The sequence below is a fragment of the Schistocerca cancellata genome, chromosome 3, assembly GCF_023864275.1.
Source record: "Schistocerca cancellata isolate TAMUIC-IGC-003103 chromosome 3, iqSchCanc2.1, whole genome shotgun sequence".
Taxonomy (NCBI): Eukaryota; Metazoa; Arthropoda; class Insecta; order Orthoptera; family Acrididae; genus Schistocerca; species Schistocerca cancellata.
This window is the reverse complement of record NC_064628.1, coordinates 630,589,463-630,601,679: the sequence shown is the minus strand read 5'-3', so window position 1 is coordinate 630,601,679 and position 12,217 is coordinate 630,589,463. Positions and strand designations below refer to the sequence as shown.

General features: G+C 44.5%; 1 protein-coding gene across 2 annotated transcripts in view; it reads left to right on the top strand.

The window, feature by feature from the left end:
• Window positions 1–12,217, top strand: part of LOC126175556 (condensin complex subunit 3) — a 186,706-nt gene that overhangs the window by 137,501 nt on the left and 36,988 nt on the right. For both annotated transcript variants that reach the window (XM_049922405.1, XM_049922406.1), the window contains one exon: window positions 7,252–7,369. In XM_049922405.1, coding sequence (XP_049778362.1) covers window positions 7,252–7,369 — 118 coding nt within the window. The remainder of the gene's footprint in view (window positions 1–7,251; window positions 7,370–12,217) is intronic.

Below are 12,217 nucleotides of genomic sequence, written 5' to 3'. Positions count from 1 at the left end.
AAATTCTACCAGAGCCTCTCTTACTTTCCAGACTTGACATAAACTCTCTTGCATACCCTATTCGATTAACAACTTTGCAAGAAGTGATATTTCAGAGGGGTAATTCCTACAGTACAATATGGACAGTTGTGGAACATCCTGACAGGTTAAAACCATGCACCCTGTTATAGGTCCTTGTTGGTTTCTGTTTTAACATATGAAGTAGTTTCAAGGACATTCCATGTAAAGCTACCATAATAACTGTATGTCCGAAATTGGCTTATATGTACATGACATAATTCGTGAAATCTGAGGTCTGGCATATAAGTGTTGTAATATATTTGCCAGTGCTGCTTGTAGGTACTTCTAACACTTCTTCCTGCCACAGGGATCTACAGCTGTCATCGCCAGATGTCTTGATCTGGCAGTTCTTCCAAATTCTCTTTTGTGTCTCCTCTTTCCATCTCTTCCTGTTCATCCCTTAGCCAACCTTTGTAAGGTCCTCCTTTTTCTTCCAGGAGGTTGCGATGAGAGTACTCCTTCAGTTATATGCCTTCTTCCATTCTTTTGACATTTCCTAACCATCCAAGGTATCTTTTTTCTCTTCTCGCAGTCTTATAATGGGACTCTGCCCTTTCTCTTATTTCCGCGCATCTTAAACGGTCAGGTTGGGAAATACTACATGTTGTACACAGGTGACAGGTGGTTAATTTCTGAAGCTGTAAGTCTATCTTTATTTCTTTCTGTGCATTCCACTTACCCCTCTCTCCACCCCCCTCTCTCCACCCCCCTCTCTCCACCCCCCTCTCTCCACCCCCCTCTCTCCACCCCCCTCTCTCCACCCCCCTCTCTCCACCCCCCTCTCTCCACCCCCCCTCTCTCCACCCCCCCTCTCTCCACCCCCCCTCTCTCCACCCCCCCTCTCTCCACCCCCCCTCTCTCCACCCCCCCTCTCTCCACCCCCCCTCTCTCCACCCCCCCTCTCTCCACCCCCCCTCTCTCCACCCCCCCTCTCTCCACCCCCCCTCTCTCCACCCCCCCTCTCTCCACCCCCCCTCTCTCCACCCCCCCTCTCTCCACCCCCCCTCTCTCCACCCCCCCTCTCTCCACCCCCCCTCTCTCCACCCCCCCTCTCTCCACCCCCCCTCTCTCCACCCCCCCTCTCTCCACCCCCCCTCTCTCCACCCCCCCTCTCTCCACCCCCCCTCTCTCCACCCCCCCTCTCTCCACCCCCCCTCTCTCCACCCCCCCTCTCTCCACCCCCCCTCTCTCCACCCCCCCTCTCTCCACCCCCCCTCTCTCCACCCCCCCTCTCTCCACCCCCCCCTCTCTCCACCCCCCCCCTCTCTCCACCCCCCCCTCTCTCCACCCCCCCCTCTCTCCACCCCCCCCTCTCTCCACCCCCCCTCTCTCCACCCCCCCCTCTCTCCACCCCCCCCCTCTCTCCACCCCCCCCCTCTCTCCACCCCCCCCCCCTCTCTCCACCACCCCCCCCTCTCTCCACCACCACCCCCTCTCTCCACCACCCCCCCCTCTCTCCACCACCCCCCCCTCTCTCCACCACCCCCCCTCTCTCCACCACCCCCCCCTCTCTCCACCACCCCCCCCTCTCTCCACCACCCCCCCTCTCTCCACCACCCCCCCTCTCTCCACCACCCCCCCTCTCTCCACCACCCCCCCTCTCTCCACCCCCCCCCCCCCTCTCTCCACCCCCCCCCCTCTCTCCACACCCCCCCTCTCTCCACCCCCCCCCCCCTCTCTCCACCACCCCCCCTCTCTCCACCACCCCCCCTCTCTCCACCACCCCCCCTCTCTCCACCACCCCCCTCTCTCCACCACCCCCCCTCTCTCCACCACCCCCCCTCTCTCCACCACCCCCCCTCTCTCCACCACCCCCCCTCTCTCCACCACCCCCCCTCTCTCCACCACCCCCCCTCTCTCCACCACCCCCCCTCTCTCCACCACCCCCCCTCTCTCCACCACCCCCCCTCTCTCCACCACCCCCCCTCTCTCCACCACCCCCCCCTCTCTCCACCACCCCCCCTCTCTCCACCACCCCCCCCTCTCTCCACCACCCCCCCTCTCTCCACCACCCCCCCTCTCTCCACCACCCCCCCTCTCTCCACCACCCCCCCTCTCTCCACCACCCCCCCTCTCTCCTCCCCCCCCCTCTCTCCTCCCCCCCTCTCTCCTCCCCCCCTCTCTCCTCCCCCCTCTCTCCTCCCCCCTCTCTCCTCCCCCCTCTCTCCTCCCCCCTCTCTCCTCCCCCCTCTCTCCTCCCCCCCCTCTCTCCTCCCCCCCTCTCTCCTCCCCCCCCTCTCTCCTCTCCCCCCCTCTCTCCTCTCCCCCCCTCTCTCCTCTCCCCCCCTCTCTCCTCTCCCCCCCTCTCTCCTCTCCCCCCCTCTCTCCTCTCCCCCCCTCTCTCCTCTCCCCCCCTCTCTCCTCTCCCCCCTCTCTCTCCTCTCCCCCCCCTCTCTCCTCCCCCCCTCTCTCCTCCCCCCCTCTCTCTCCTCCCTCCCCCCCTCTCTCCTCCCTCCCCCCCTCTCTCTCCCCTCACAGAGCCTCACAGAGCTGTCGCATTATTCACTGTGTGATTAATATACAGGGTGATCCACTTCAGATGTTGGAAAAGTATAACATTATATTTATTAAGTTAATGTATCTCTGAGCAATTTTCTGTAATGTACTTGGAAATGATGGTAGTTAACAATGAGTGACCACACTATCTGAGGAAAGCCAGCTGTGCATAATTTACAGCACAAATACCAGATGTGAGAAACAGAAACATACTGTATGGGGGCAGCATGAGTTAGCATGTTCAATGTGTCTCAATTGTTAAGTGAGAATGGTTGTTATACTAAAACTATGCACTCAGTGTGTCATATGGTTTGCAAAATATTTGAGTCTTCTAGAGAATGAGTGAGCTTTCAGGTGTCATTACAGCGTTATCAGCTCTTTCTTTCTTCCAGAAAAGACCATTGGTGCTGTCTGTAACCTTGAAATGATTGAGCAGTATGTGGTCCCTCAATTACGGGAAGGTGGGATACTGGAAATCATTATCTATGAACAGGAGTGCTCTCCACCGCATTGGGCCCTCATATAGGGAGTGCAATTAAACCAGATGTTCTATGGTCACTGGTGCGACTGTGGTGGACCTGTCTCATGGCCTCCTAATAGCTCCGACCTAACGCCTACAATTTTTGAGTGAAACTGTGTCAAGTTAACAAAGACCACAAAATCTGGCCGATCAATGGAGGAACATACAGGGGCCTTTCGACAAATGACAATAGAAATGCTGCTCGCCACAAGGCGCTACCTGGATGGGAGGCATGACGGTGTGCTAGATTCACAGTAATGGATGTGTTGCGTGCTAATCTGCTGTGAAACAAACTCCAGACTAACCTATACATGTATGTACTATTAACAGGCAATAAGTTTGGATAGTTTCTTTTATGTAGTCTTTCACCTTTCAGACATCTCAAATGGATCATCTTATATATTGTAAAAGCAACAGCCCTACAGCACTAACTTGGGGTACTCCCAAAATTATATTCACAACCATTGAGTTTGCCCTGTTAAAAAGAGTATGTTGAGTTCCAGTTGCTAGGAAGCTCTGTATCCAGTTACAAAGCTCATGCAATACTTTTTAAACTTTCATTTTGTTCACTAAACTGCTGTGCTAGACTGTGTAGAATGTCTTCCTGAAGTCAAGTAACATAGCAACAAGAGCACTGTTGTCTACTTTGCTTTGACTTTCATGGGTAAACATAGTAAACTGGGTTTTGTTTTCTGTGTTTGAGGAACCATGTTGATTATTTATGGGAGATATTTTTCTTCTCCAAAACCAGCATTGAAGTCAAGCATTGTATGTTCAACTGCATGTTGTGCCACAGGATGATCCACATTGCTCTTGGCAATAGTTTGGCAGCTGCCATCTGTCATGATGGGCCAGCTGGTTGATAGTCATCCAATGTAATAAACTGTGCAATGATTGCAGCAAAGCTGGTATATGACACGGCTGCTTTCACAGGTGGCCTAGCTTTTGACAGGGTAGAATAAACCTGTGACAGGACTGGAATAGCAAGTGCTGGGTGGTTGGATTGGCAGGTCTTCCACAGCGACATGATCCATGTGGCAAGGGGTTTTGTGTAGGCATAAATTAGTATGTTATGGTATGGATTAGGATGATGATGATGAGGTTGGGTGGACAATGGAACATAAGCTTTGGAGGGTGGGATGGATCTTGGGTAAGATGACCCTCATATCAAGACATGAAGATGTGTAATCAGACCTGATGGAGACTGTGATTAAGTTGTTCATGTTTGGTGTGTTATTGGGTGACAGTTGGGGTGCTTCTTTGTAACTAGTTTTTGGTGTTGGTGTTGGTGGGAGGATTGGGAGTGTGTGGGGGAAATGCTACAGGATTTCTGTTTGCAGACTAGTTTTGGGGATAATGCCTATTTGTGAAGGCCTTTGTAAGACACTCAGAATATTTAGAAAGGAAGTACTTGTTACTACAGATACACTGTTCCTATTTGGCCAGGCTGTATGGAAGGGATTATTTTGTGCAGAAAGAATGAGAGCTGTCAAAATGTAGGTACTGTTGGTGGTTGATGGCTCCATCCTTATCTGTGTCACATTAAACACACCAGGGAGGTAGAGATCAACACCCAGGAAGGTGGCATATTGGATAGATGAGGACCAGGTGTAACAGATGGGAGAGAAGGTGCTGAGATCATGAAGGAGAGAGGGTAGGCTGTCTTGGACCTAAGTCCAGATCAATTAGCAGACTAGGGGTTGAGAGGTTTGGAAGACTAGGAAGGATTCCTCTAGTTGACCCATAAACAGATTGGCATAGGGAATTGCCCTGTGGATGCCCATGGCTGTGCCATGTATTTGTTTGTATGCCTGTCCTTCAAAGGAAAAGTAGTTTTGAGTCAGGACATACCCAGTAAGGTCTTTAAGGAATGAGATGGTGAGTTTGAAGTCTGAAGGACATTGGTAGAGGTAGTGTTAGACAGTGGCAAGGCCAAGGGCATGAGGGATGTTGGTGTGTTGGTGAAGTGAGTGGTTAGTATCTTTGATGTGAGAAGTGAAAAGGATGGAAAAAGTTGTGCAGGGGGAGATAAGAGGCTTTTGTGGTCTGAGGATATTTGACCATGTGTAAGTTATTGTCACATGCAGGAGAAAGGAAAGATGTAAAATTCTGGTGGGAGCAAAATATGAGCAGGGAGTGGTGGGGATTCAATGGTTAAATGTAGTGGTTAGTTGTGGATGGGTGGTACATAGAACAGCGTGTGTCACATTCATAACTGCCACGGCCTTTGCTGTAGGAAGTCACAGAAGTCTCACACAATCACACTGGTTGGCACCAGCGAAGCGTGTGTGTGCAACAAAGGCGTGTGGGAGAAGGTAGAAAAAGATGCAGACAGACAATACAGGATAGAGAAAGAGGATGTAGATCAAGGATAGTAGCAAAGGAGGGACAACATAAGGTTTACAAGGAAGAGAGCCACTAGGCGGTATAAATGTTGTAGGAAAGTTCTTGTAGAAAGTAAATACTTTTGAATTAAAGGAGACCACTCACTGAAAAGCAAAAGTGTCAAGTTGTCGATAGGTACACAAAAAAAGAAGAAAAAACTTGCTAGCTTTCAGAGTTATCCTTTGACGAGCTAGAGTGAAATACATGCAGAAAACACAGACTTAGTTGCAATGCCTTGTTTCTTGGCAGGCATACTAGTTGCAGTGGTGGGGTAGTGTTGGATGAAATGGATAGAGGGAGGGGAGATGGGAGGCAGGGAGATGGCCTGGGGATTGGTGGTTAGTGGCTTGGAAGGAAGCAGTTGGTTTGCCAGCAAGGAATGAGGGAGGTTGGGGTGGAGGCTGGTATGTGATGTATTGTAGGGGACAGTGGGCAGTGATGCACGATGAAGGCCATGTGAGGACGTGAATTGAGAGGGTGTGACAGGATAAAGAAAGGAGCAACTATTGGATGAGGATTGCAGAAACTGTGGATTACCTGAGATTGAGAGCAGGACGATTACTGGAGTAGAGGATGCGTTGTAAGGATAATTCCCATCTGCGTAATTCAGAGAAGCTGGTGGTGCAGGGAAGGATCCAGATGGCCTGGGATGAGAAGAGTCCATTGAAATTGAGCATATTTGCTCAGCTGCATGTTGTGCCACCTGGTGGTCACCTTTATTCTTGGCAACTGTTTTCGCAATGGCCATTTATGCTGGTGTTGGTGTAACACTTATGTGATCCTTCCGTTCCCTCCATACCATTGGTACTGCAAACATTGTGCAGTTACCTTTCCACCAATTTATCATTTTAGCATAACAAGTCGCGCAAGAAATGTCCTCTTGATTTGGAAGTTCCATTACCAAATAATGTTTTTGGGCTTCCTTTACAATGAGCAAAATCGTCTTCCTATGCCTAGCAAACATGAACTCTCTGCAGATAAAGCAGAAACTATCAGGCTGCAGGTTGTGTGAGGAGGAATTTTCTAGAAGAAAAATACGTGTTTGTGAAACTATTTCTATTAGCTGGATTGTGGAAACAAAGAAATAATATTAAATGTAAATTAATGTAAACTACTCATGTCGTCCAATAAGAAAGTCAGGATAATCTTATCATTTCAGATGCTCTGTGTATTAAAATCTGTCTAGTCTGCTTCTTTATCTGAAGATCTTCATTTCACAGAGAAATATGCACAGTTGTACATTTTTATATACTACAGCTATATATGTAATATAGTTTAAATATCAGTATTTACTCACAGAAGAAATGTTTCCATCAGTTAAATAATGACAGTTTAAGACTCAATTTTAAACAATAAACATTAGTGTAACAGTGACTTGCATACTGACATAATTCTATAGGCAGCAGGTATGGAAACATTTAAAAATTGAAAGTGAAATACCAAATTGATTATTGCCGACTCTTACAAAACAAATTTCACCTACCTTAGCATACCTAAAAAGTTTCAGTTAAATTACTCATATATCCTCATATAACAAAAAAATGATGCCTGCTAGCGAATTTCTGATTTCAAATTTGAATTTCTCACATGAAAACCTTTGTAAACACTCATTTCCAATGAGAAAAATGACAGTTGTAGAACAGTGTCATTGTCATGACTATTGTTTGGATGTCAGCATTGAGTTTAACATTCTTTAAGCAGTTCTGAGAGTTCATCTTGTTTATTTTTTAATTGCTGTGTGTAGTATCAGATGACATTGGTATTAATAGATGTGACTGAAAATTTTTCAGGTTGGAGAAGTACGCAGAGTTACAGCGGAAGGTTTATGCAAGCTTCTGCTCACGGGCAGAATAGCATCTAGCAGGATTCTAACTCACCTTCTCTTGGTGTGGTTTAATCCTGTCACTGGTATGTTCCTATTTTAAGTCTGGTTGCTGTTTGTTCCTTTGCCCATTGTCCATATTAATTAATAAAAATTATGTCCATGGTGAATTTGGTTTTATGGGAATTAGGGCTTGGACTGAGGCATCAGTAGAGTCCAAAGCAGTTAAAAGGGCAGGTCAAGGTCAGATTTGCAGAAGCATGCAGAAGTGTGTCAGTTGTGCATCGATGACGTTCTGGTCTTTGTTCTGTGCAGTTCTTACTGTGATTGTAAAGCTTGCTGTTTATTACAGTGCTGAGTGATTACTTTCTCATAGTGTTCATTATGAGTGATGGTAAGCAATAATGACAAGTGCAATACAAGCAAGCCAGAGGAATAGTGTTCTGTGTGTATTGGTACTTTAAAAGATAGTCTTCTGTTAAATCCAAGCTTGAAGAAGCAGCTTGTCATATTGGTTTGAAGACCATTCAGAGGATTTCAAGTGAAGTTGAGAATGTCTGTGCAAGACTGTGGCTCAGCTGTTTCCAAGTCATCAGACAAGCAATGCAACCACAAAAAAGAATTGCGCGACCTAGAAAATTTCACGAAAAACATTTTGTGCTGCATAGTGCTCAGCATGTGTGCTAGATGCAAATATTCAACAGCAGAAAAATTAGTTTTGTATGAAAGAAGCTGAAAATTTTAACAGAAGCAAATGGACCATGTTGAGGGTACTGAAACCCATATAGTTCAGGTATTACAAAGTGAATGATGAGGAGAAATTACTAATTGAATGTAGCAACGTTGTAGGTGCATGGACTGTGTTTTTGAGAACGATGCACAAGAGCGTAAAGTTGGCACATCTTGAATTCATTATGTAGGTGAAGTTTTCATCATTGAAATCCACTCAGGGGCAATATGCAGGAAATTAAGAGGTGGGTGTAATGGATTCAAAGTTCCAGTTGGTAATAGTCCTGAAATTACAATGCCTCATGCTGGATCAGCAAAAACTGGCTTCATTCCCCAGAGTAAGCAGATTTTTAAGGTATCAGAGGCTAAGAATTCTGAAAATCACCTTTCTGAAATGATGTTCAGTGTATTCTAATGGTGGTTTAAAAAACAGTTGTTGCTGTGCATCCTATGTGTTTGGTTATTGTCATGGATAATGTGAGCGTCCACTCAGTGCAAGTGAACAAAGCTCCAACTAGGAATTTCAAAAAGTCTGATATTATTAGTGTTGTCCTCTAATGAAATACCTCATACTTCATCATATATCTGAGCAGCATTGCAAGTTCTTGTCAGTGCCCACAACCTTAGATATAGAGTTGGAGATAAATGAAATTGCAAAGCAGCATGGACACTGTATTGTTAGATTAACTCCATACCATTGTCAGGCTGATATGGGCTTAGGTGAAACACATTTCAGAAAAGAACAATACATGTAAAATTGCAAATGTTGAATGTCATACACATGAGGCAATAGACAACATCTCAACCTCTTCATGGGCAGCTTGTGTAAGACATGCAGAGAAAATACAGGATGAAGATTACAACAGAGAAATTGGTAGGGACACAGTTATGAAGCCTTTCGTTATAAATCTGGTAGACTTAGTCATCTGCATCAATGAAGACAATAGTGTGATTTTCTTATTGTAAAATATGTACGTATTCATTACTGGTATTTGTTTTGTTTGTATGATTGTGTCTGCAGCTGAATTAAAATTAATAGGTCAAGTATTTATCTCTGGCCTTGTAATAATGCAGTTTTCTTCACAAAACATTTTGTTCGGTTAAATATGTGGATTGTAACACTGTAGCAGATTGCATAATGAAATTTAGCTTTTAGAAACCCATTAAAAGACTGTTTCTGATATCCTTAAGGTCAAAAAAATTGTGTGTGCGTGTGCGCGCGTGGCCTTCAGCTGTCATGCGTATTTTCTCCCCCTCTTTATGTAGAATAGGTCCTGCATCAGCCTCCATAGCTGCTGTGGGCTCATGTACTGCTAGATTTAGTGCTAGTTCATAGTCCATTATAGAAGGGCTTACTCTAAGTTTCTGTTCCATTTACGACAAAGAACTGGATTTATTATAGTTTCATGTGTTCAGTGATGAAATGTATGGGAACAGTGAACTGTGCCTTGGTAAATAAGGCAAATATGTCAGTGAGGCAACACAATAAAGAGAAATACGAGGCATTTGCTTCTCCTGTGTGTTTTCTTACTTTCTACTGAGTGAAGTGGCCAGTGGTTAAGGCACTGGACTTGTGTTCTGCAGGAGTGGAGGTCAAATTCCCCCTCTGGCCATCTCATTTTAAGTTTCTCTTTCTTTCCGAAAATTGCTTAAGGCAATGAGAAACTAGGCTGGCTCTTTGTTCTGTCTGAACCTGGCCTCTAATAACTGTTCCACCAACAGAATATTAAATCTTAATCTTCCTTTCATCATTGCTTTTGGTTCCTGTAAGAGGAAGGGGAAGGGGCAGACTTTTCTTTCACTCTCATCATTTCCTTATCCTTGCCAGCTCTTTTCTTTCATCCCTCTTCCATACCATTCAATGCTTCTGCAAGGAGGAGCAGCCACTGGCTTCGAAAGCTTTTTGTGTGTTTTTTTTCTCCTGCTGCTGCTCAGTGAGTGCATAATAATAAGTTTTCATTGACCTTGTATTCTGATGTTAGAGATTCATTGAAACATATTTCCAGATAATTTTTGCTTGTCAGTTCAGAATGTGTGCAGCAAAGTTCAAGTACATTAAAAATTATGGTCTTGCTCCCTGCTTTTCTAATTAACTTAAAATAAGTATTTTAACAGTGTGTTTTTAAGCTAAGCTACTGCACAAGATTTATGGTAATTTCACTGTAGTATTCAACCATTAGATCAAAAAAAAAAAAAAAAAAAAAGAAAAAGTTCTCTTTAGAAAGTTACTAAACGGGTGTTGTAAGCATTGAGGGTCAGGGAAAAACTACAAACTTTTGTCCTGTGAGATACAGGGGTGTGGTGGTTGTTAAGTTGTTGTCATGGGCAGTGGGATGAGAGGTTACTTTGAAATGGAAGTACTCATCTCCGGAATACAGGGAAACTAGTTCTGGGTTTGAGGAGACAAACAACCCATGCATTATAGTAGGCAGCAATTCTATGGAGTCATAATAGAGCAGAGCACTGGCAACTAGGCACTGAATGTCTCCAAGGTGGACAATTCTACTGTGTCCTTTTGTCATTCCAAGGAATGTTCCAACAAGTTAGTGCAGTATGCCAAACCCTGTCAGAATAAGTTGAGGAACCAGTTTGCTACTACACTGGGTCCCTGCTCACTACAGTGAGTACTACTTAAATACACTGGTACTTTCTTGAAGAATTAAATTACACAGATTTCACCTTGATAATTTCTGTGGACTAGTGCAGCACCTGTCTTGTCATCTTCTTAATCTTTTCTTGTGTATTGGACCCCAGCAAAGCGTTTCCTTTGTTCATTTACCATCCATTCACCTAGGGACATGCCCTGTATGCCTTTATTGTTGTTGTTGTCGTTATTATTATTAGTCACAATTACCTCTCTTACCTCAATCTGTTCCCTGATCCATTTGGATGTTTTCATGTCTCTGGTACTAATTCCTAACATAAATATCTTCTTTGCTCAATGGACAAACCTCAGCTTTTGAAAGGTTTTCATTTTAAAAGTCAGTGTCTTTCTGCCGGAATCCAGAACTGACAGTAAGTAGACATAGACTGTAAACTTTCAGTTTCAGCCACATTGTAAAGTTAGTTTTGGAAACCTTATTTAGTTTAATGAAGGTACTCCAAACTATTTTCATTCTTCTGTGTATTTACTTCCCTGACCATCTGAATGCACCTTTAGTTGTCCAATTGTTTGAAGCCGAGCATATATGAATAACAGATAATGTTCACATGATATCTGTCTTGAAATTTTTTCTAAATGGTCATCATGATTTTGTCTCTTTATTTTCTTTCTTGTATTTACTTTAATCATGATGTGCCATTAATCGAGAGTGCAATTGCCTTCCTGATGATTTCCAGAGGGACAGTGCTCTGATGTGGTGTTAGTGTAAGAGGTGTACAACTCCAAATAAGTGGAATCTATTGTTTGCATTGGAAATGGAGCTATAATGCTCTGAAACTGGTACACAAAATAAAAAAAAATTGGTAGCTGTGATGTGGTAATTTTTTTCATACACACAAATAAATCCTAAGGTCAGCAATCATTCTCCAGCATTCCGTGTAGACATAAGCATCAGTCAGTGTTCAGTCTGATTATCCCTTTCTCTTACTCTCTCACTTTTTGTTTGTTTGTCCTGATTCCTGTCTGCCAACCCCCCCCCCCCCCCCCCCCACACACACACACACACACACACACACACACACACACACACACACACACACACAAACAGAGCAGCAGCCTTCACTCGCATCTTTCTGCTGTTACCCTATCCTGTGTCAGTTCCTGTACCCATCCCCCTATAAAACCTACCACTGTTTATTTCTACTAATTCCCCATTCATCCTATCTTCTTATCCTTTCAACTATACCACCAGTAACACCACAATGTCAGAAATGTTTGGGTAAAATTTAGCCGTTTAACAGAAGGAAGCTTGCTATTTCAGCAACACTACTTTCTTCTTTGCTCATTACATTTTATTTCAAAAAGCAGTGGTGTGTTTAGCCAGTCATAATTTACACCCCATTTAGTCTTTCAATTTTAGCTTAAAGGCATGTTGAACTCTCCAATATTCCACCCTTAAGCATTTTTGCCAATGCCCATTAACATTTTGTCTGGGAAATGGTCTGTTGAGATTGTGAAACAAGGAAAAAATAATATAGTAACGATTTTGGATTATTATTTTTTGATTTAATACTTTGGAGTGTGACAATGGTACTAGTCCAAG